Source organism: Ostrea edulis, chromosome 7 (genome assembly GCF_947568905.1).
Source record: "Ostrea edulis chromosome 7, xbOstEdul1.1, whole genome shotgun sequence".
In the NCBI taxonomy this organism is placed as follows: Eukaryota; Metazoa; Mollusca; class Bivalvia; order Ostreida; family Ostreidae; genus Ostrea; species Ostrea edulis.
This window is the reverse complement of record NC_079170.1, coordinates 71,658,671-71,682,181: the sequence shown is the minus strand read 5'-3', so window position 1 is coordinate 71,682,181 and position 23,511 is coordinate 71,658,671. Positions and strand designations below refer to the sequence as shown.

The following is a 23,511-nucleotide window of genomic DNA, read 5'->3' as shown; positions in this document are numbered from 1 at the left end:
TGGAAACATTATTTGTTGAATAAATATTGTGCATTTGATTGTGCTTCATATGAAACTAGTTCCATATATATGTCAATTAGAAGAGCAAAATGGGCACAAGGATAAATTGAAGTTTTTTCTCTTTTCAAAATATACGTATTCCTCATGCTATAAAATAGATGGTAGTTTGATATGTATATTTAAATGTCTTTTGACAAAAAGTCGTAAGAAACCATTGTTTCATATTTAAGAAATTTAAGAACATTAATTAAATTTTAAAAAATCCTTTTATGATCTTTTGATTTGGAAAGGCAATATATAATCAGCTTAATATCCGGTTTGAAACACATCAGACAGTATTCGGTAGCACTTGTTTTTTTTATCATTAACATGCATACATCTATACTTCGAAAACTTGTGATGAAGACAAAGAAAAACATACAGTAATTATAACCTTTAAAGATTTATCATCTTATGCAAACAAGGCTCTTAGTTAGCACGTCCACATCAAGCTTGTTCACAAATAAAGAAATTTTTGTTCCCGCAGTAGTTATCATTCCATTTGCCGGAACCCGCCCATTCAACGCAGTCCTCTTTCTTTTGATGATCGTTAGGCTCCCCTCTATTCCAGTTGGTATATTGAATCGGTTTGGCGTTGGAGAGTTTTATAAACTTTCCCTCATCCGAGATGTCCGAAGCGCCCATCCAGACCGGTGACATACCTATAAAGTAAGATTTGAGTTTTGCTTCATCAATAACTATTGAAATGTAACGTTACTCTCCCTTCTTTCCTTTTGAACATAAACTATGTTGGGAGTTTCGAACTCGTTCATTATCGATATATTGACTCATTCCAAGGGAACAGTGGATCACATAATTTTCAAATTCACAAGAATTCCATTCGAATTTTTCGCATGAGCAGAAGACTAAAAGTACATGTAAGACGAATGAGAGGCTTATGGAATATCTGTTATCAATTTTTAAGCTGAATATTATAATTTAATATATAAAGTATGGTTTCAAGCAGAATCTTGATAGCTGATAACGTTAGCACAAACTGAGATCAGATGATGTCATTTATCTGATTCAGTGTTGTGTGTGAAAAGTGACGATAACGGACAGTGATCAATTCCATCACTGTAGGAAACCTGGAAATCTACAAGATAATGTTTTATAAACTGTGTTGTTCCTTCCTCTCTTCAATGCAATCTTTTACTATAATATTAGAACGTTTTAATCATATCTCCATACCTTTCGGTTGAGCATCACTGAAGAGACATTATTTGTCGAAATGCGCATCTGGTGCGTCAAAATTGGTACCGTATAAGTTTTACATCTCCATATAAGTATAAATGCTGAATCACAAATGTTTGGCGTATAAACACCTTGAGCACGGCGTTTAATTTGCATCATGATCTAAGGCGCAGAGTGAAAACACAGCTTCATTGGCCATTCCCATATCAAACAACGTAAATGTACATCATCCGATACATAAAGAAGTTGATCGTGTATCTAATGAAAGATGAACATAACGAGGTGGGATCAGGTGCCTAGGAGGAGTAAGCATCTCGATCGACTAGCCACAACCGCCGTGAGCCCTATATCCTGATCAGGTAAAAGGAGTTACCCGCAGTCAAAATCAGTGTGCCAAGAACGGCCTAACAATCAGTATGAAACACGTCAGACAGCATTTGACCCAATGGTAGGTTGTATTGACGAACTAGATTGTTATAACGACCATATAATTTGCAATAAATTATTAATCAGACAGGAATTTAATTCAAAATGCGGGACTTTTCTACAACTCTTCATTCAGTAATTGTACTTTCAATTTTTTGAATTGAACTAGCACCGGCTCACTACTTTACAATATGTATGCCTACGCTGTTTACAGTTAAATATATTTAAAGGATAAGATCTGTTTAAAGTTCAGATTGCACAACTTTGTTAAAAATTTGATGATTATAATACCTAATTGAAAGTCAATTGAAATATAGGATTATTAATTTTTTTTCAGCATTGCACACTCATTATTCTTTTACGATATGACATCACATGTGCTGTTCTGTTAATTGGTTCTTACCAAAAGGATTTGGCGGGAATTTTAAAAGTATACATTGAAAAATGTTTGCAAATGTAAACATATGCAATTAATTATTATTCTTTTAAATATGTAGTATCATAGCTGCAACGGTATGCGCAAAGAAATTTTCACGATGCCGTAATGCCCGTTATTCATTTTGTATTATATGAGACTACATCTTTCAAAAAACGCTTAAATGCAACATAAATATTGCACTATTTTCATACGAATGCTGTGTAATCATCACATGAAGCATGAATGAAAGCTAATATACATAGATGATTATTACACACCACAGGACACATGCAAACACAGCTCGAGAATGGTGAGTCGCATCATTTTCATCACTCTTTCTTTTTTCAAACATGCAAATATCATGCAATAACTATATGAAAAATCTCAAATACAAATATCATCAATGTTTAATCGTATGATGCAAATATCATGCACTCTTTATGTAAAATTGTGGTATATAATTAGTAGAATATTATTATATGCGAGTCACCATTCTCTAGCTGTGTTTGCATGTCTCCTGAGACACAGCCTACCTCTTATTTTAATCTGAAGTTCCAACCATTTTTCCTCTCGGTGGCCCCCAACTTCAGCGAGACGGCCATCTTCTACGGCATGAGCACACTTGGTCTGTTTAAAAATATTTTCATATAATTCATAACACATGTTGCATACCCTCAAATTATCTATTACACCTATCTATCTTTCCCACCTCCGGTGTGTCCAGGGGTCCGTGTTTGCCCAACTATCTATACTACTCAAAATTTGATAAGGATCACTAGGTTATCTGTGTGTAATTTACCACTAACATAACAAAAGACATAAATTTGACCCAGAAACGTGTTTACTCAGGTTATGAATGAAAATTCATGAACGGCATGAACTTTTATCAATACGGAATGCTTGAAATCTGATAATAACACCAAAAGGCATTTCATTACAAAAAGCTAACAGCAAACCAGAGAAAGAATTACACAGTTTTTGGGGTTAGTCCATCATTACACTTAGTCGATGAAGTGTCAATACCGGATATGGTCTCCCCTTGCATCAATGACGGCTTGACAACGTCGAGTCATGCTGTCAATAAGCACCCGGATGTTTCCAATGGGAAGGTTGTTCCACTCTTTTACAAGGGCGTTTCCGAGCTCTGCCAAAGTCGTAGGTTGAGCTTTATGGCATGAAAGGGCAACCTTCAGCATGTTCCATACATGCTCAATCGGGTTCAAGTCCGGCGAGCGAGCTGGCCAGTCCATACGGATAATTGTCTCCTGCTGAAGGTACTGCTCCACCACCCTGACGCGATGAAGACGGGCGTTATCATCCATCAGGATGAACTCAGGGACAATAGCACCAGCGCAGGGTCTGACGTAAACATTGAGGATCTCATCCCGGTACCTCATCCCGTCATTGTTCTTCTCTCCATGACATGGAGATCTGTTCTTCCATCCCTGCTGATTCCACCCTAGATCTTGATAGAACCACCACCATAACGGTCTTGCTCACTGACGTTGGCATCATGGAAACGTTCACGTTGTCGTCGCCACACTCGGTGCCTCCTGTCTGTAAAGTCCAAACAATACCTGGACTCATCGGTGAACAGAACTTGAACCCAATCGTTTCTGTGTCCAAGTGACATTATATTCAGCCCAGTGCAATCGCTCCCGTCGGTGTCGAACAGTCAGAGGGACTCGAATGCATGCCCTTCTCGAGTTGAGACCTGCATTGTGAAGCCGATTCCGTATCGTCGGAGTGGACACATTCACCCTCGAGGCGTTCAGGAGTTCGTTACGTAGGCTAGTTGCTGTCCAGAAGGGATGGCGTCGTGCCTGAAGAGCCACAAAATGGTCTTGGCGTTGGGTTGTCGACCTCTGACGACCATCCCCATGTGGGTGTGCTGCTGTACCAAAAGTTTGCTGTCGGTTCCAGGCCCTGTTTACAACGCTCTGGCTGACGATTAGTGCATTTGCAATGTCACCTTGTGAATAGCCAGGGTCAAGCATTCCAATACATCTACCCAGTTGTTATGTCGTCAGGCGACGCCTTACACGTTGAGGGGCATTGTGTTGATAAACGCAGTGTAAACACTCCAGTGAGTTTGAAATTTTAGAAAAAATCAGACACCGATGCCTGAGTGAAAAGCGTGCAATGGTAGCAAAAGCATAAACTGTGATGAGAAACGCATTTCCCATGGCATGAAATGCACGTGCAAATTTGTTGAAGACGTTTTTGATTTCACTTGGACACAATATTGCCAGTTATGCAGTTATTAATTTTTTAAACTGAAAAATATCTATGATCCTTATCAAATTTTGAGTAGTATATTTTGTATTGCTTATAGGAGTTATGAAATTGATCACTGTTCGTTATCTTCACCTTTCACAGACACTATCATAAAATTATTACAAACACTATCATAATTTATTACAGACACTATCATAATTTATACAATTTTCGCTACTTTCAAAATGACTTTAAAGCGATATGACATAGATCAAGGAGAGGTAAGACAAACAAACAATTTAATATACGGGCAAATATATAGTGCGTACTCTTCGTATCCGAGAGGTCGTGAGTTCGAGCCCCCTTGTGTCATTGCTACGTCTAACCGAAGACGTAAACATAGGTAGTGATTGGTCCTTTGTGAAACTCTTGGCATCTAGAAGTGAGAGTCATAGGTCTTTTGTATAAAAGGTGACGATAACGAACGGTGAGGACCCTAATAACTCCTACGCAACACAACAAAGAAGCTTGGGCAAACACGGACCCCTGGATATACCAGAGGTGGGATCAGGTGCCTAGGGGGATTAAGCATCCCCTGTTGACCGGTCACACCCGCTGTGAGCCCTATATTCTGATCAGGTAAACGGAGTTATCCGTAGTCAGAATCAGTGTGCCAAAGACTGCCTAACGATCGGTATGAAACACGACAGACAGCAACTAACCCAATGATAGGTTGTATTAGGAAACTAGATCGTTATAAAGACCACATAATTTGCGAAATGCTGATTTTAAATGAGACTGTTGAACCTCCTGCACCACCATCTAGTTTGTCAATAGCGCTGTCTCGATTTCAAAACTGACTATACGCAGAACAAGCTTTTGTGTATCGAATCAGTTGAGAGATATAAACACCATATGCAGGTGATAATGGAATATTGCTACATAAATATAAGGAGTTGACGATGAAGAAGCAGAAACCATCCGGTTTGTCATAAGGTTGAGTTGATAATATCTTGTTTCAATGAAATATCTAAGTATGATATGACCTTAAAAACGGAGGGCCCCTGTCGAGGTAGGCGTTAATATATTAAGAAATTCTTACTGCTACGTCTGAAGTCCTGGTATTTTACCTACCGCTGCTGACGTCTCAATATCAGTGGGGCATAAAGCAAACAAAGGAAAACACCATAGCAGTCATAAATAAAGCAACATTATGCACTTGTTTATTTCTGTCCAATGACTTCAATCTGTTCTAATACATTTGGACACTTGAAAGTTTACGTACATTTTAGATCACGACAAAGTGTAACGTGGGAAACTTTTACATTTAACAAATAAGGTCTCTGTGAAATTGGGGGTTTCCCCATTGTGGGGATCCGGGTTAAAATAGGTCCTCAGTACCCACTTGCTTGTCATAAGAGGCGACTAAATGGGGCGGTACCTCGGATGAGACTGCAAAACCCGAGGTCCTGTGTCCCAGCAGGTGTGGCACGATAAAGATCCCACCCTGCTCAAAGGTCGTAAGCGCCGAGCAGACCTTCAACGCAAATGGTGACGTCTCCATATGAGTGAAAAATTCTCGAGAGGGACGTTAAACAATATTCAATCAATCAATCATTCAATCCCATTGTAATTTGGCAGTGTCCTGACTTCGAGTAATCAAAATTGGATGCTTTCTTTGCCCTTCAGTCGATGGAGGCTGTTTTGTTCATTGAAAGCTTAGATGTACATTGCATATAAGGATTACATCTCCGTCATTGAATGCTTCTTGGGTGCATTGTATCAAAAATCGTATTATTAACAGTTTTTCTATTTCAATTCTAATCGAAGTAATAATTTCTTTGATGGATCACACGAAAAAAAAAATAAAATTTGAACAATTTTGTATTGCTTGTAGGAGTTATGAGATTGATCATTGTTCGTTATCTTCACCTTGCATATAAAACACATTATGTTTGTCTCGATTGTCATTTTATTCTTCCAGACTATCTAAATAAAGACCGCTAATGACGATTCAATAGTATTTTCATACGTCTATTTAGACATGCATTTTATCTTTTCTTATGTTGATGGTAAATGTTCCGTGTATACTTACAATTGCGTCTTTTACAGTTGCTTTCTCTTTAGAAAAAAAGTAACAGTGACCACTGAACCCGCTCCATTCTTTGGGACACCCTGTAGAAATACAAAGATAATACATTTATCGCGTGCAAACAGCAATAAACTGAAAATTAAAGTTATCACATTGACACCATTTTGTAATGTCAAACGACATGTAACTACCACAGCAAATTGATCATATCACAATCTATCATCATAATATCGACTGTCATAATGGTGTGTTATTGTGGTCGATTGCCGCATTCAACACTATCAAACTAGCATTCTTGACCAAATAAAGAAAACTACTCCTTTTAAAGGCAAAATACGTTTTTTCCAATAGAAAAAGTCCGTCTTTGTAACCATCTAGGTTATGTACACGAGGTATTTCGTGATAATGAATCTACATGTTGTACTGTGCGAAAACTTTAAGATAAAATCTATTTGATATGCCAAAAGCCTTAAAGAGAGTGGTATATGGCCCACCTCGCTCACCTAGGTAACATTTCTTAAACCAAAATGAATTGTGGGACTTCAAAACTAATCAGTTGTTTTAACCCCGGAATAACTACATTCATCAGAAGTATGCTTTTAAACATTTCATCATTGGATTGACCCTATCAATTATAGAATTAACTCCTCTTGGAAGTAAGTGGTGGATTTTAAACATTATTTGCAAAGTAACTAGCCCCCATTCAATTTCTATATTTGAATCTCATTCATATATGTATTGGAATTTTATAATAAAACAAATTCTTGGAATAGGCAAAATATAAAAAAAAAATTCAGATGAAAAATTTATAGAAAAAATCAGATGACAATTTTAACATCTATTGCGCCAAATATTTTACCTTGTTTTATACTATGACTTCATAATAACGAAGTCTGGTTATATTGTGTTGCTTTTTCAATTCCACGTTCCACGTAGAGGAAAAGCGCTTTGGAATAAATATGAAATTTTCATCTTAATTTATATAAAGCTATATAACTGTGTGTGTGTGTGTGTGTGTGTATGTGTGTGTGTGTTTACTTCTGTGTGCGTTGAACCACGGTAACCCTTGAGAAGTCTGCGCAATTATCAACAGCATAAACAAAGCAGCGAAAGACATCTTGCTGATTTCGATCTGCAATGGAAAGTGGAAGATCAGAATGTAGTAACAAATAAACTCACACTTAGACATACAAATACCTGGGTTGGTACAGGCTGTAAAACTTAGACATACAGATACATGGATTTATACAGGCTGTGGTTTAGATTAGACATACAGTTGGACAAACACTGACCCCTTTATATACCAGGGGTCAGTGCCTAGGAGGAGTAAGGATCCCCTGGAGACCGAATTTATTCCAACTTTCTTACATAAGAAGAAATAATCTTCCTTCGGCCTTCAACTGGACATTTAGATATATCGACGAAGTTTTATCTGTCAACAATGGTCATTTTCATTCATATGCCGATTCGATATATCCCAGTGAACTTGGAATAAAATATTAGTTTTCCACATCTGCTTCATACATAGATATTTTATTAAGCATAGATGTTAACTGTACCTAAAAGCTCAACTATATGACAAAGGAATGGCTTCAATGTTCCGTCACCAACTTCAATTTATGTAGCAATATTACAGTCTCGTTTAAAGTCAGCATTCCGCAAATGCTATGGTCACTATAAAGTTCGCCAATACAACCTTCCATTGGGTAAAATGCTGTCTGACGATTGTAAACGAGCTCTTTATACACTTATCTATTTAGCTGATCAAGATATAAGGTTCACAGTGGATGTGACCTGTCGACAAGGGATGTTTACTCATCCTGGGCACCTGATTCCACCTCTGGTATATCAAGGGATCCATGTTTCTTCAACTTCCAATTCTTTATTTTTTATATGAGTTATCACTGTTAGACGTTTTATTGTGGACTGCTGTATTTTCCACTGTTAAATTTTACTTTGTGATATATGTTTATATGCATTTCATTTTTATGTACAACTTTGACCTGTATTTTAGACCAATCCTACCCCGGGGTAATCAATGTTTTGAGAAATTATCGCCCAGATGTTATTGTGAAGAGTTTCCAAGGTTGTTCCTATATATCTCCATGTAAAGCTTTTACCCTTTTGTAGTTCCATCCTACCCGGAGTCCACAATTTGCACAAACTTCAATCTGCACTACCTGGAGATGCTTGCACATTGATATGAATCATCGCGGCCAAGTTGTTATTAAGAACAATTTGGAATATTTTTCCATATCCCTTACCAAAATTTGATCCCTTGTTGTTTCCCCACCCTACTCCAGGCGCCATAACTTGAAGTTGAGTCTACACTATATCTTAGATTTTTAATAACCCCAAACTATTGTTGCATTTTCCTTATTATCTCCATTTGGAAGCGTACATTGGTGGAAATTCAAATTTCCTTCAGACAAGAATACTTTATGACAAGTCTAGTTGAAATTGGTAAAGCGGTTCTGGAGAAGTTGAAAACAGTAAAAATTGTACGTACAAGGCACGACGATGGGATAAAGAGATATCAATAGGTTCAGGTGACCTAATGATAAAAAACAACAGAGGAATGGAAATAGTTTTCTCACAATGACAACGTCTTAACATTTTGACTATATGTATACTTTGAGTACGTATCTACGTTGTGAAAAAAACCTCACATGACCCTCATCTAAAGAAATTAGCGTGACAAAAGTACTTACCTTTGCAAATGACTTTGTAGTTTTGCACAAAATGACATTTTCCTGCCCCTTTTATATAGAAATAATATATAATTGTTTTTAAAACATGTTACATAGAATATGAAACTTTGAACTTATAATGTTACAAACTGTCAATAGATATTTCACAATACATCGAGTACAGGAAACAAATGAATTCATTCCTGATCCTATTCATAGTAAACACTAGTTATAAGGCACCCCAGTTGTGGGTATTGTCTAGTAAAATGTGTTACTTTTAGAACAATGAATGTAACTTGTCAGCGCTAAAATTACACGCCCGTTTAACTGTAAAATATCATAATTCAAAAGATATTAGAATGACCAACATGTGGTAATATTGATATTCGTATAACACAACAGGTTAGTCAATAACTCAATGGTCGAATTCGGGTACAGCACTCCACATTTTTTCTTCCGATGTTAAGATGGCTTGCCATTATTTTGATAAACCTTTAATTGATTAATATGTTCATTGCTTTCGCAAAACCGTAACAAAAGTACCCCAGGAAAACAAGAAAACAATTTTATTCCCAATGACTGAATTTACTTAAGTAAAAACATCAATACTTTTATTTACTAAAATAAAACATCTCGTATTGTAATTCAGTATAGTAGATTGATTGATTGATTAAATATTGTTTAACGTCCCTCTCGACAATATTTCACTCATATGGAGAAGTGACCACTGCCGGTGAAGGGATGCAAAAATTTAGGCCTATGCTCGGCGCTTATGGCCATTGAGCGGGGAGTGATCTTTATCGTACTAAACCTGTTGTGACACGGGATTTCGGTTTTTGCGGTCGCATCCGAAGGACTGCCCCATTTAGTCGCCTCTTACGACAAACAAGGGGTAGTGAGGACCTATCCCCACAGGATTCAGTATAGTAGAATTTGTATTTGATGAATTAATTTACTTTTTAAATAACACCTTGTATACTTTTTAAAACATTTTGTATAATGTTGGGAAAATTTCTAGTATTTCAGTTCCCGATAACTTGTCTGACATATGCCCGACCCAATTAGCGTAGGGGAAGTTGGTTCAGACATGCGCCAGACTAAACGGTGCTCTCAACAGGATAGGTGATTCAAAGCACTGACTTCTGCACATGCGTAGAATTTTAGTTGCTTTAAATGGAAGCGGTGCTTTGTTGTTTTTATATTCTATAGTAATACAACCCCGCGTCTCAGTGTGCAGTGTTATATGAATACATTCTAACTTTAAAAAACAACAGTTACACACACAAACAAATTAATAGATATCAAAACTCTAACACTAATGTTTCATTTTTATTGGGTTGTTTGAAATGCTATCGAACCCGAAACCCGATCTCCCTACATGTCTATACGACTGACTGTTCTCTCTCCTTCTATTTCCGATGTACAAACATGGTTCCTTAAATGTGCTATTGTGTGTTTCAAACGAGATCCAATTCACAAGGAATGACACCCGTTTGGAATTGTATGGACACCACAACTACATCTCGTGTTTTCATGCTTTCAAGCAGGCCCTTATTTTCCTAATTAGGACTTTCCACCTTTCTGTGGATAGTCCTATTGATATTGTTCTGTTTCTTATTATTGTTATTTTCTTCCGCCAAAAAAAAATGTACGCCTCAAAACTTATCGAAAACCAATGTAGACCATCATATTCGACATCTTAAAAGATACTCAGACTTCACCTTGCGTACTTGAACTTTGACCCCTAACGAACTTATGGGACTTGATGCAAAAACCCCTGTTGTTTATTCATTTCGAAAGCCGTGAATGATAGGAGCATTAAACCTTTTCTAAAACACAGGGGCGACTTAGTCCAATTTATATTGGCATTAAACAGAATGATTTGAGGACCCTTTAAGGAAGTTATTACCCCTCATGTTTTACGATTTCTACGTAAGAAATTTACGACTCCTAAAGTATTAGTCTTAGAGAGACCGAACCCACTGGAACGCGTTGGGTGACCTTGACCTTGAAATATAGGTCAACGTCAAAGGTCAAGGTCATCCAAAAGACCAGAAAATAGTACTTTTTATACTCTTTCCCGCTTCAGATAGCATTGAAATATCATAAGGGTCAGCATTAGATTCTGGATTAGTTTCCATATTATGAATTACAACTCTAAACTTTGACCCTTCTGTGAATTGTGGCGACTCGCGTTGAAAACCTTGTTATCGCTACTCATACAGAACCGAAAGTCACAGAGAAACGAAACCTTCGCTAATGAGTTCCCAGTAAAACTCCCTTACAGTGAGAAATGAACCGAAGGGAACCGAAACCTCTTAAGCAGAGTTATTGCTCCTGAAAGTTTCCGATCTCATTCTTTAAGCTTCCAACTTTGACATGAATATACATAGAGACACGGGACATCTTGCATGAAGACCGATGACCTTGACCTTCAAATAAGGTCAAAGGTCAATGTCACACACCCCGATGCGAGTCCGTTGTTGTCAACAATTCAACACAAGATGACTTGCGTTCTCTTAGCACGTCCTCCTAAAACAACACTATATCCACGTACATTCACCCATGTCATACGTTCAAACACACATAAAACAGCATTGAAACCCTTGAAATTCCATCATTTATTGTCTTTGGATCCTATGACTTTTAAACAATGGCTTCCGTGGCCATAAACAGTTTATAATTCACTTGTACTTCTTCGTTAATGATCAAGTAAATCTGGTGTTGTGGTAGAGAGTCTGTCGCAATTATGCAAATACAGCAGCATTCATCGCGAGGAGTAGTTGGATGGGTGACCGGAACTGGTTTTTTTTTAGGATTTAGGCGTTGTCCGGTTAGGCGATAAAAGTGAAAAAGTATTGAAGATGAAAATTGTCAGCAAAAAACAGTGAAAAGGTGGGAAGTGGATTACTGGTTGTCCTTGTTTTTTGTCAGAGACCCTTATTTTGCATCTTCAAAACCTTAATAAAATCTTTACATTTTCATGAAAATATTAATTTTATTTTATTTTACCTCATTTGAACTGAAAGCTCAAGTGAGGGTTTCTGTTCGCCTGTTGTCCGTCGGTAAACTTTCACATTTTCTACTTCTCCAGAACTATCGGGCCAATTCCAACTAAACTTGACCAAAAGTATCCTTGGGTGAAGGACTTTCAAGTTTGTTCAAATGAAGGGCCATGCCTCCTTCAAAGGGGAGATAATCGCAAAATGCAAAAATTGGTCGGGGTTACTTAAAAATCTTAAAAAGAACCACTGAGCCAGAGGAGCTGAAATTTGCATGAAGGCTTCCTGACATAGTGCAGATTGAAGTTTGTTAAAATCATTGCTCCGAGGGTAGGTTGGGGCCACAATAGGGGCTCAAAGTTTTACATGCAGGTATATAGAGAAAACATTTTAAAATCTTCTTCTGAACAACCACTGAGCCAGAAAAGCTGAGATTTACTTGAAAGCTTCCCGACATAGTGCATATTCAAGTTTGTTAAACTCATGACACCTGGGGCTAGGATGGGATAATAATAGGAGATCAAAGTTTTACATAACTAGGAAGTAGAAAAAAATCTTTCTCCTTAAGAACCATTGGGGTAAAGAGAATACATTTGCACAAAAGCTTCCTGACATAGTGTAGATTGAAGTTTGTAAAAATCATGGCCCCTGGGGTAAGATGAGGACACAGTATGCGATCAAAATTTTACGTACAAATATATAGTGAAAATCATTAAAAATCTTCTGAAAATTCAGTGGCCAAAAAAGTTTCCATTAAAGGTTCATGACATAGTGCAGATTCAATTTTGTAAATATCATGGCCTCCGAGAGTAGGTTGGGATCACAATAGGGATCAAAGTTTTACATGCGAATATATAGGAAATATTTGAATACGAGCCAAGGTCACTCAGGTGAGCGATGTGGCCCATGGGCCTGTTGTTTGTATTTTTTCAACGAGCAAAACTTGCTCCAAAGGTGAAAAGTAATCAAATCTTTGAGATAGTGATTGTGTTGAATAAATGTATTTCTATGAAGGTATTTAGTGACTTTCACTATCATTTATCATGAATTTGCGTTTGTGTTTTATGTATACCTGTTGGTGAATACGAATTACTGTTTTTTTTTTTATTTAAAAAGAAGTTTCGTCCTTTATTGTTGTCTGAAAAATCTTAAAATATCTTAAAGATAGCCCTTATATACTACTCAAAATTTGATAAGGATCATAGATATTTTTCAGTTTAAAAAATTAATAACTGCATAACTGGCAATATTGTGTCCAAGTGAAATCAAAAACGTCTTCATCAAACTTGCACGTGCATTTCATGCCATGGGAAATGCGTTTCTCATCACAGTTTATGCTTTTGCTACCATTGCACAATTTTCACTCAGGCATCGGTGTCTGATTTTTTCTAAAATTTCAAACTCACTGGAGTGTTTACACTACGTTTATCAACACAATGCCCACTCAACGTGTAAGGCGTCGCCTGACGACAGAACAACTGGGCAGATGTATTGGAATGTTTGAGGCTGGCTATTCACAACGTGACGTTGCAAATGTACTAAATGTCAGCCAGAGCGTTGTAAACAGGGCCTGGAACCGACAGCAAACTTTTGGTACAGCAGCACACCCACATGAGGGTGGTCGTCAGAGGTCGACAACCCAACGCCAAGACCATTTTGTGGCTCTTCAACGCACGACGCCATCCCTTCTGGACAGCAATCAGCCTACGTAACGACCTCCAGAACGCCTCGAGGGTGAATGTGTCCACTCCGACGATACGGAATCGGCTTCACAATGCAGGTCTCAACTCGAAAAGGGCATGCATTCGAGTCCCTCTGACTGTTCGACACCGGCGGGAGCGATTGCACTGGGCTGGAGATCATGTCACTTGGACACAGAACGATTGGGTTCAAGTTCTGTTCACCGATGAGACCAGGTATTGTTTGGACTTTACAGACAGGAGGCACCGAGTGTGGCGACGACAACGTGGACGTTTCCACACATATAACCTAGTGATCCTTATCAAATTTTGAGTAGTATATATGAAACTTTTTCCCTTTAAAAGGGTCCTTATCTAAAACAAAATCACTTGAAAGCCTGTGTTTTTACAACAGTGAAACTACTGACATTCAAAATATTTATTACACAACATTTACACTCGTCATCCATCTGTATAACGAATTAGGTTTAGATTATTCGTTTGTAGAGAGGTGTATGTTTAATTTTATAGAATAGCAGTGGAATTAGAAATAGTCTCAGTTTGCACTTCTGTATTTGGCTTCGAACTCCAATCTTAGTAAAATTATCTCTTCGATACTGTCTTTATTATTGTCGTTAGACGAGGCTGCTTTGTCAGCATATTGTTGAGTTTGAAATATGAGAACAGGAAAACAATCAAGTTGTTAGTGTTAGGATATCTAAAGACAGTACCACAGTCATCAGACGTGTTGGTACACGATAGTCCTTATTTTTTTAAAATTATTTATTAATTTTAAATCATGGGACAACCCATACATTCCATACGGTGCATATGTATGTTACTACAACACACTTCAACTTCACTACATGTATGTTGGTGCATTTGGGAGGTGTTGGAGGGTGAGGCTGGATCGCAATGAGTCATTCGGTTAACAATATATAGTTATCCAATCCTACCAATATCAAACAAACATAACACCAAAATTATATATCTGTGTAGTTTTGAGCATGGATTATACAATAATGACGGCATGTGAATTTAGATAACAGGTAATTAAAGGTAGCTATATTCATTTTACTACAATGACAGTCTTCAGGGGGAGTGATGTACATAAATGTTTTGTTAAATTTAGTTGTTATTTTAAATAGAAAATACTGTTCTGTCCCTAGTATTTCTACACTCGATAGGTTTGTGAGCATCCTAGAGATTGCGTATCCCTAAGAAAGATATGAAAAACAGTGTCAGGGCTGGAATTTTTGAAAAGAACAGCAGTCTGAAATTTACACAAATTTTTACTGCTCAAATAGAAGAAAACTCAAAATCAGATTTTAGATTTTTTCCGAGAAATCCAAGCCTGTTCTTTTGAATTCCTCACTGATTAACGTATATGTTATTGTATTGTGTACCGTTCTATGATTTGAGTGTTTAATCTATATGGTATTGTATTCTGGACCGTTCTATAGTTTGACTGTTTAATCTATATGTTATTGTGTATTGTGTACCGTTCTATGATTTCAATATTTAATCTTTATGTTATTGTATTGTGTATCGCTCTATGGTTTGAGTGTTTAATCTATATGTTATTGTATTCTGGACCGTTCTATAGTTTGACTGTTTAATCTATATGTTATTGTGTATTGTGTACCGTTCTATGATTTCAATATTTAATCTTTATGTTATTGTATTGTGTACTGTTCTATGGTTTGAGTATTTAACCTATATGTTATTGTATTTTGAACCGTTCTATGGTTTTAGTGTTTAATCTATATGTTATTGTATTGTGTACCGTTCTATGGTCTGAGTGTTTAACCTACATGTTATGTATTGTGTACCGTTCTATGGTTTGAATATTTAACCTATATGTTATTGTATTTTGAACCGTTCTATGGTTTTACTGTTTAATCTATATGTTATTGTGTTGTGAACCTTTCTATGGTTTAAGTGTTTAATCTACATGTCATTGTATTGTGTAGTATTCTTTGGTTTGAGTGTTCATTCTATATCTTATTGTATTGTGTACTGTTCTATGGTTTTAGTGTTTAATCTATATGTTATTGTATTGTGTACCGTTCTATAGTTTGACTGTTTAATCTATATGTTATTGTATTGTGTACTGTTCTATGGTTTGAGTGTTTAATCTATATGTTATTGTATTGTGTAGCGTTCTATGGTCTGAGTGTTTAACCTACATGTTATTGTATTGTGTACAGTTCTATGATTTGAGCGTTTAACCAATATGTTATTGTATTCTGTAGCGTTCTCTGCTTTGAGTGTTCATTCTATATGTTATTGTATTGTGTACCGTTCTATTGTTTGCGAGTTTAACCTATATGTTATTGTATTGTGTAGCGTTCTATGGTTTGAGTGTTTAACCTACATGTTATTGTATTGTTTACCGTTCTATGATTTGAGTGTTTAATCTATATGTTATTGTATTGTGTACCGTTCTATGATTTGAGTGTTTAATCTATATGTTATTGTATTGTTTACCGTTCTATGGTTTTAGTGTTTAATCTATATGTTATTGTATTGTGTACCGTTCTATGATTTGAGTGTTTAATCTATATGTTATTGTATTGTGTACCGTTCTATGGTTTGAGTGTTTAACCTATATGTTATTGTATTATGTACCGTTCTATGGTTTGAGTGTTTAACCTATATGTTATTGTATTGTTTACCGTTCTATGGTTTGAGTGAAATAAACTGATAGGAACTGTGTATTTTGTTATGTTGTTTGTAAACAATCAAATAACACGAATTAAACAACTCTATATATCTTTATATTCTTAAGAAATTAAACAATATTGCGGAAATTTATACACAAATGCAGACTCAGAAGTTTGAGATGTTGATCCGTCCACTAGTCTGCAGGTCCCTGCAATTACAAAACTAGACTTGAAGATAGCATTATATCGTAATGAAAATATAGAGGAAGGAGAGGTGTTTGAATGTATTAATGAATATGAAGAAAACAAATCAACCGGTAGTGACGAATTTGCTAATTAATTTTACAACTTTTTGGAGTGAGATTAAAACTTTAATCATGAAGTCAATAAATCAGATATTTCTTCTGAAACAATTCCCAATATCTCAGAGAATCGACATAACATTTCGTTTGCCTAAAGGGGACAAACCGAGGAATTTCTTACAAAAGTGGTGACCAATTACTCAAGTGAATGTATTTTACAAATCGATAGCGGGGTGTTTTAACCATAAAATAAAATTCACACTGGGCTTTCTCATTCCAGATACACAAACATGTTTTCCTAAAGGGAGATGTATCGGAGAAAACACACGATTTAATTATGATCTTATGTCTTATACCGAGGAAAATGATATACCCGGATTACTAGTTCTTATTGACTTTGAAAAAGCTTTTGATTCCATTTCCTGGTCTTTTGTTTATAAAGTTTTACATTTGGTACAAATATTTTTATCCGAAAATTCCCAATCCACCGCGGATATCGTCAATGATATCCTGTTGATCCTCTGTGCTGGCCGAGAGGTTGGAGCGTTCGCCCCGAATGCGGAAGGCCGGGGTTCAAATCTAGGCCGCGACAGACCTAAATCGTTAAAACAGGTAATGACAGTTCCATCGCGAAACGCTCGGCACCAGGTGTGAATGTTACAGGTCATCGGATATTACCTTAAAAACGACTGACCCGTGTCACAGTCGGTGTGGCACGCTAAAGAATCACCACTGCTCAATGGCTATAAGCGCCGAGCATAGGCCTAAATTTGAAGCCCTTCACCGGTGTTGGTGACGTCTCCATATGAGTAAAAAATTCTCGAGACGTTAAGCAAAATACAATCAATCAATACTCTGTGCTAAAATTCTTGCAAATTTTATTTTAAAAAAATCGTAATGCATAATGTATAGTGATTAATGATAACGAACACAGAATATCCCAACATGTTGATGACACCAGCCTTGCCCTTGGCAGTTCCGCTAGTTCTTTGTATGCTGCCCTTGACACATTCAAAATGTGTGAAAATATTTTGGGTTTACCAACCAACAGTACTAAAATTTTAAAAAATCGTTTGGATAGGTAAAAAAATTCTGCAGAGGTCTTTCATCACTCCAGATGGAAACTATATCGGGCGGCAAAATATATTTTTCTTTATTAGGAATAAATTTCTCTATGGACTTAGATGAGATTTTAGACATGAATTTTAAAAAACAATTAAAAAAATCTATGCAGTAATTTAACAAAGGAAACGTCGTATTCTTACACCCATTGGACGAGTCCCTGTTGCAAAAACTTTAATCATCCTTAAACGTAAACATTTATTTATCTTATTACAAATTCTCTGGCAAGAAATAGTTTATAGTTAAACACAAAATTGTTTGGATTTCTATGTGATAAACTCAAACATGCAGTCGGTACAAAGCATCAACCCACTCAAAGTCAATAAAAGCGTGCAATCGATGTCGCCGGCACTTTATTAGAAAATAAGCTATATCAAATCATATATTTTGTGTGCTATACATTCATGGACCCATAGCCTCCCTAGGCATGGTATACTTTTTATTTCCCCTTTACTTATAAACTTGGTAGGAAGCGTAGATACCCTAATTTTGTAACATACGTGACTGTCGCCGACTCAATTTTTAAAATTGAACAAGCAAATATAAAAATCTGAGAGCGTTATTTTCTTTGCGTTTATATTATTTGTATTTCCTAAATTTTCATTCTATAAAAGTTTAACACCTTTTGCGTATGATTTTAAGCAGTGGTGTATATATTACTCCATGTCGCCAGATTATATTATGTGATCATAGGGTCAATTAAACACCCAATATATGAACAAAGATTTCGTATTATCTTTATGTTTTTGATCTATTTTGGCGCTAAAATATTCAAAAACTTTGGAAAAATATTGATCAAGCGATATTTGGATGTGGCATTGAGAAGAAGTCATCATTATTCTCAAAATTTTGCATTTCAATTTTAGAAATGTAACATACGATACAATAATTTTTTTTTATGAAAACGTATTTGCAGAGCAAATGTTACCCCTTTTATGAAAATCTCGCAGTGTACAGAGAATGAAAATATAAACATTTCTTTTGCAGAAGTCATTGGTTGGTCTGAAATTTGACAAACGTGTCAAGATGTAACATTCGTGATGTAACATTCGTTACCGAGAAATTGATTAAAAGGAATGATTGAAGAATTGCCCGCGTATTTTTGCTTTCTGTCTGCATGGTGTGGTATACGACATGAACTTCTACTATGAACATTTGAGTTTGAAAGTCAATACATGTTAAACTTTGAGAATTAGGATTGATTTTCTCTTACGGTAAGTACTGTTACAACAACTGCAATGTTTGATATACAATATTGATTAAGCAGATGGAATATTTTGGTCTGAATTTGTTCTTCTGATATCAAAGAATGTACATCGTATTCCAAATATCTCGAAATTCCTCTGGTGTAACGTATGCTACTTAATGAAATGCTTGATTAGACATCAAATATTGAACTACATATTGACAAAATATCCTCTTTATTGATATGTTTGTTGAATATCAACTATGTTATGAAGAAACAAATGTGTTATTGTTCCCGTATTCACCAGCATATACAGATATCCTCTGCAAGAACTATAGGCCATGTTTTTCTCTGCTACTGTCCTATTTATGATACATGTAATTATGCAAGTCTACATTTATCAATTTGCTAGAATTCAGGATCTTTTCATAATATATCTGAGAAATGAAGGGATTAATATCTGATGATTGTTCTATGCAATCTTATAGAGAAATCGTTAAAAAAATATTTTATCTGAGTGTAACGTATGTTAAAAGGAATTCCGTTACGTAATATTATTCTAGTTGTTTTTAATTTTTTATTTATTTTTTCAGAAAAGGCGCTTGTGAGAGCAGAAGTACAGAATAACTACCATGGGGAAAAAATGCATTAAAACATAAGAACAACCATGAAAAAATGTTTTAGAAATAATATTATATGCTCCCCTTGTGGCAATACTGAAAAGGTAGAATATCTGTATAGACAGTGAAAATAAAGGTTTAACTACCGGTCAAAGGCTACCATAATGATACATGTAAGTTTTGTCTCTCAAAATACTTATAAGCAACTGGTCATTTGAGTAATTTTGTATGACCTTTGACCTTGTGACTTGAAATCCAATGGGGGTCATCTATTCATAAGGGGACACCAGCGTTTCAAGTTTGATGTCTATCAAGGAAAGACTTCTCAACGGACAATAGAGTATGTCCAGAGTAGTTTAACCATTGTCCTTTTGACCTCAAAATCAATAGGGGACATTTATGTCTTAAGGTTCACGTTAAATATTCATTCATAACACCGCGTGGTGGACTATACTGACAGTTTCTATGGAAAGGTATTCCAAAATAAGCAACAAAAACATAAGATTCGGTATACATTTAATCAAAATGTTGGGAAATTAAACATTTTCTTTATATTATTATTGTAAACAGATTGTTAGAAATGGATAAATATGTTTCTTTCCATTTTTGGAATAGAAATGATGTGTTCACAGTAATGAAAGGAAAAATAAGAAACATACGTTACTTTCATTGTTTATTATAACAAAGAGCAATCCAGGTTTCAAAACATGTGTCTGTTATTTCTATAAGAATCATGAACATTTAAAAGCGAAACATCAATCTTTTACTTTTGTTTTAATCGCATATTTATTGCAAATTAACAAATTCAGAAGAAAAGACACATTTGGTAATTTTTTTTGCTTGTCTACGTTATATTTCTATTAAAATAAGTATTTCCGTTGAATTAAGTGATGTCGTTATGATTTTGCAACATCAATCGTAAAGAATAACTGATGATGACATCGTTTTGGCATAATATTTTCATGGATGTACTGTTGTGTAAGTGTTGAAACATACGTTACATAATTATAGCGCTACTTCATTTACATACAAAAAAGCTATCGTTCTATATCTATTGCTAGTCTTTTGTTTTCATGTTTCATACATATTGAACTGTTCGAGAATATTTGTTAATCAATTTTATTTTCTGCCATTTCAAAGATATTGAAAGTGATATCTAGTCGTTTATTTTGCGCTCTTAAAATCTTATTGCTGACTTTTACAGCATATAATTTCTTGTTGTGTTGATTAAATATTTTCTTTGAAAACCTGTATTTATTGTCTTTCACAAATTAGAAAATATATGCTCAGTCAATTCCAATACAAGTTATGGAATAATACATGGAAAATTAATGTTTATCTTACATATTATCATGTCAAGAACTCAGTAACGATGGTTACATGTGAGAAAAATCTCGAAAAATATACCATACTTTGACCTACTGTAAAACAAAATCTGTTAACTTGGCATTAATTCCACTTCTGGTAATCATACTTATACTCCAACTGCACTTTCAAAAAATGAAATTCTTCAAACCATGCTTCAGTTTTAGACACATTTAATATTCCAGTCAATGGGTCGAATGAATATGAGTTACTGTACCTATACTGGATTCCTAAACTACATAAAAACCCTTACAAACAAAGATACATTGCTGGACTTTGGGTGAACCATGAGGTTTCCATATGATAAATCATAACAATTTTATACTTTCACTAAATTGTTCATGGATTCAAAGGGTTATTTAATGTAGCCACTCATGGTTACGTATTTGTAAAAATAGTTACCGACAAGATGTTGTACATAAGCTGCTTAATACAGGTAATGATTATGTGTTGAAACTTTATGTACCATAAACAAGTTTTGGAGTCCTGGATATTTGTAACAAATTGTTTTAGCAAGCCAAAGCCTACACATTCTGAAATTATATCTACTACAGCGTGGTTTAATTCTGATGTATAGTCAAAAGAAAGAATATTTTAATCAAAGAATGGTATAATAAAGGTGTGAAAATTATAGATGATGTTTTGGACAACAATGATCTTTTTTATACTCGAGAAAAATTTGTAGACGTATATAAGATTCGTCATATTTGTTTTATGAAATATAAAATCAATAGTGCAATTTCAACATTTCTAAAAGAGACACAATTTTCGAGAGATGGATTTAGAAGGTTACAACGCCAGGATTTGCCAATGTTATACAAAATACTGTTGCTGACAGATAGATGCACAAAATCCATTACATGAATACTAATACAAACAGTGTGGAGCGAACTTCTTTTTCAAAATGGAATGATGAAATGTGATTCAACGGATATACAGACGTAGAGTTAAATGATATATTTAAATTGTGTTTTAGAGTATCTACCAGCTCTTCTATCTATTGGTTACAGTATAGAATATTACAGAGAATAGTGCCTGTTAAATCGTATCTGAGGAAAAGCAAACGTATAGGTAATGATATATGCAATCTCTGTAATAGCGAATATGAAACTATACTACATGTGTTCTTCATGGGCAAAAATATACTAAATATACTAGACAACATTTCTAAGTTCCCACCTAAGTGTTTTCATCCACTAGTTTTATTTTCTTTTAGTTTGACATGGATTTGGATTGGTATAAAGTAAAACTTATACGGTACCAATTTTGATGCAGCAGATGCGCATTTCGACAAATAATGTCTTTTCAGTGATGCTCAACCGAAATGTTTGAAATGTGAAATAACTATCAAGTTTAGAGCTAAATTTAGTCAAAAACAGCGGGTCAAAAACGTGGAGCCAAATTCGTCCAAGGAAAAGAGCTATGCATGAGGGAGATAATCCTTAATTTTGAAATGAATTTCTAAATTTTATAACAGCAATTAAATATACATCCGTATTTTCAAGCTAGTAACGAAGTATTTAGCTACTGGGCTGTAGAGACCCTCGGGGACTAACAGTCCACCAGCAGAGGCCTCGATCCAGGGGTCCTAATGTAAAACTTATAATTCGGTACCAATTTTGATGCAGCAGATGCGCATTTCGACAAATAATATGTCTCATCAGTGATGCTCAACCGAAATGTTTGAAATCCGAAATAACTATGAAGTTTAGAGCTAAATATAACCAAAAACAGCGTGCCAAAAAAAGTGGAGCCAAATTCGTCCAAGGAAAAGAGCTATGCATGAAGGAGATAATCCTTAATTTTGAAATGAATTTCTAAATTTTATAACAGCAATTAAATATACATCCGTATTTTCTAGTAACGAAGTACTTAGCTACTGGGCTGTAGATACCCTCGGGGACTAACAGTCCACCAGCAGAGGCCTCGACCCAGGGGTCATAATGTAAAACTTATACGGTACCAATTTTGATGCAGCAGATGCGCATTTCGACAAATAATGTCTCTTCAGTGATGCTCAACCGAAATGTTTGAAATCCGAAATAACTATCAAGTTTAGAAAAGCATCTTCAAAAGAGGTGAAGTGTTCTTTAATCTTCATTTATTGAAACATTCAATTAAAAAACACGAAAACTTAACAGTACCCCAAAAATTTTGAAATTCTTAACAATCAGTACCGTATGTGCCCCCCATTCGCCCGAATAACTGTCTTACACCTGCTTCGAATTGATTGTCATATAATTGTGTAAAAGCATTTGTGGAATGTTATTCCAAGTGTTAATAAGTTATCTCTCAAGCTCTGCCAGTTTCTGTGGCTGGAGAAACCGTTTTACTCTCCTGTCTACCTCATCCCATACATGAAGGTTTGGACTACAAGGGAGCCAGTCAATTACACGAATATCGTGTGACCCTGCAGCATCTTTTCGGTGCTTCTTCCTGTTTTTGGGGTCGCATAATCCTACATAAGGGCCATTCCACGATTTAAAAAAATAC

The 23,511-nt window shown here is 35.6% G+C and overlaps 1 protein-coding gene across 1 annotated transcript; it reads right to left on the bottom strand.

The window, feature by feature from the left end:
• Nucleotides 1-421: 421 nt before the first annotated feature.
• LOC125656104 (CD209 antigen-like protein B) lies at nucleotides 422-9,186 on the bottom strand. Its single transcript, XM_048886692.2, has 5 exons — nucleotides 9,098-9,186; nucleotides 7,425-7,518; nucleotides 6,390-6,469; nucleotides 2,611-2,704; nucleotides 422-701 (listed from the first exon to the last, which is right to left on the bottom strand). Exons 2-5 carry the CDS (start codon nucleotides 7,501-7,503, stop codon nucleotides 487-489), a joined length of 468 nt encoding a protein of 155 aa, XP_048742649.1. The 5' UTR covers nucleotides 7,504-7,518; nucleotides 9,098-9,186; the 3' UTR covers nucleotides 422-486.
• Between the last annotated feature and the right edge of the window lie 14,325 nt (nucleotides 9,187-23,511).

Excerpts from the sequence above, each read along its gene's own strand:
- LOC125656104 (XM_048886692.2), bottom strand. The coding sequence starts at position 7,503 with ATGTCTTTCGCTGCTTTGTTTATGCTGTTGATAATTGCGCAGACTTCT. Across the intron at positions 2,705-6,389 it reads CAACTGTAAAAGACGCAATT|ACCAAGTGTGCTCATGCCGT; the intron begins GTAAGTATACAC and ends ATTTTTAAACAG. Across the intron at positions 702-2,610 it reads ACTTCAGATTAAAATAAGAG|GTATGTCACCGGTCTGGATG; the intron begins GTAGGCTGTGTC and ends CTTACTTTATAG.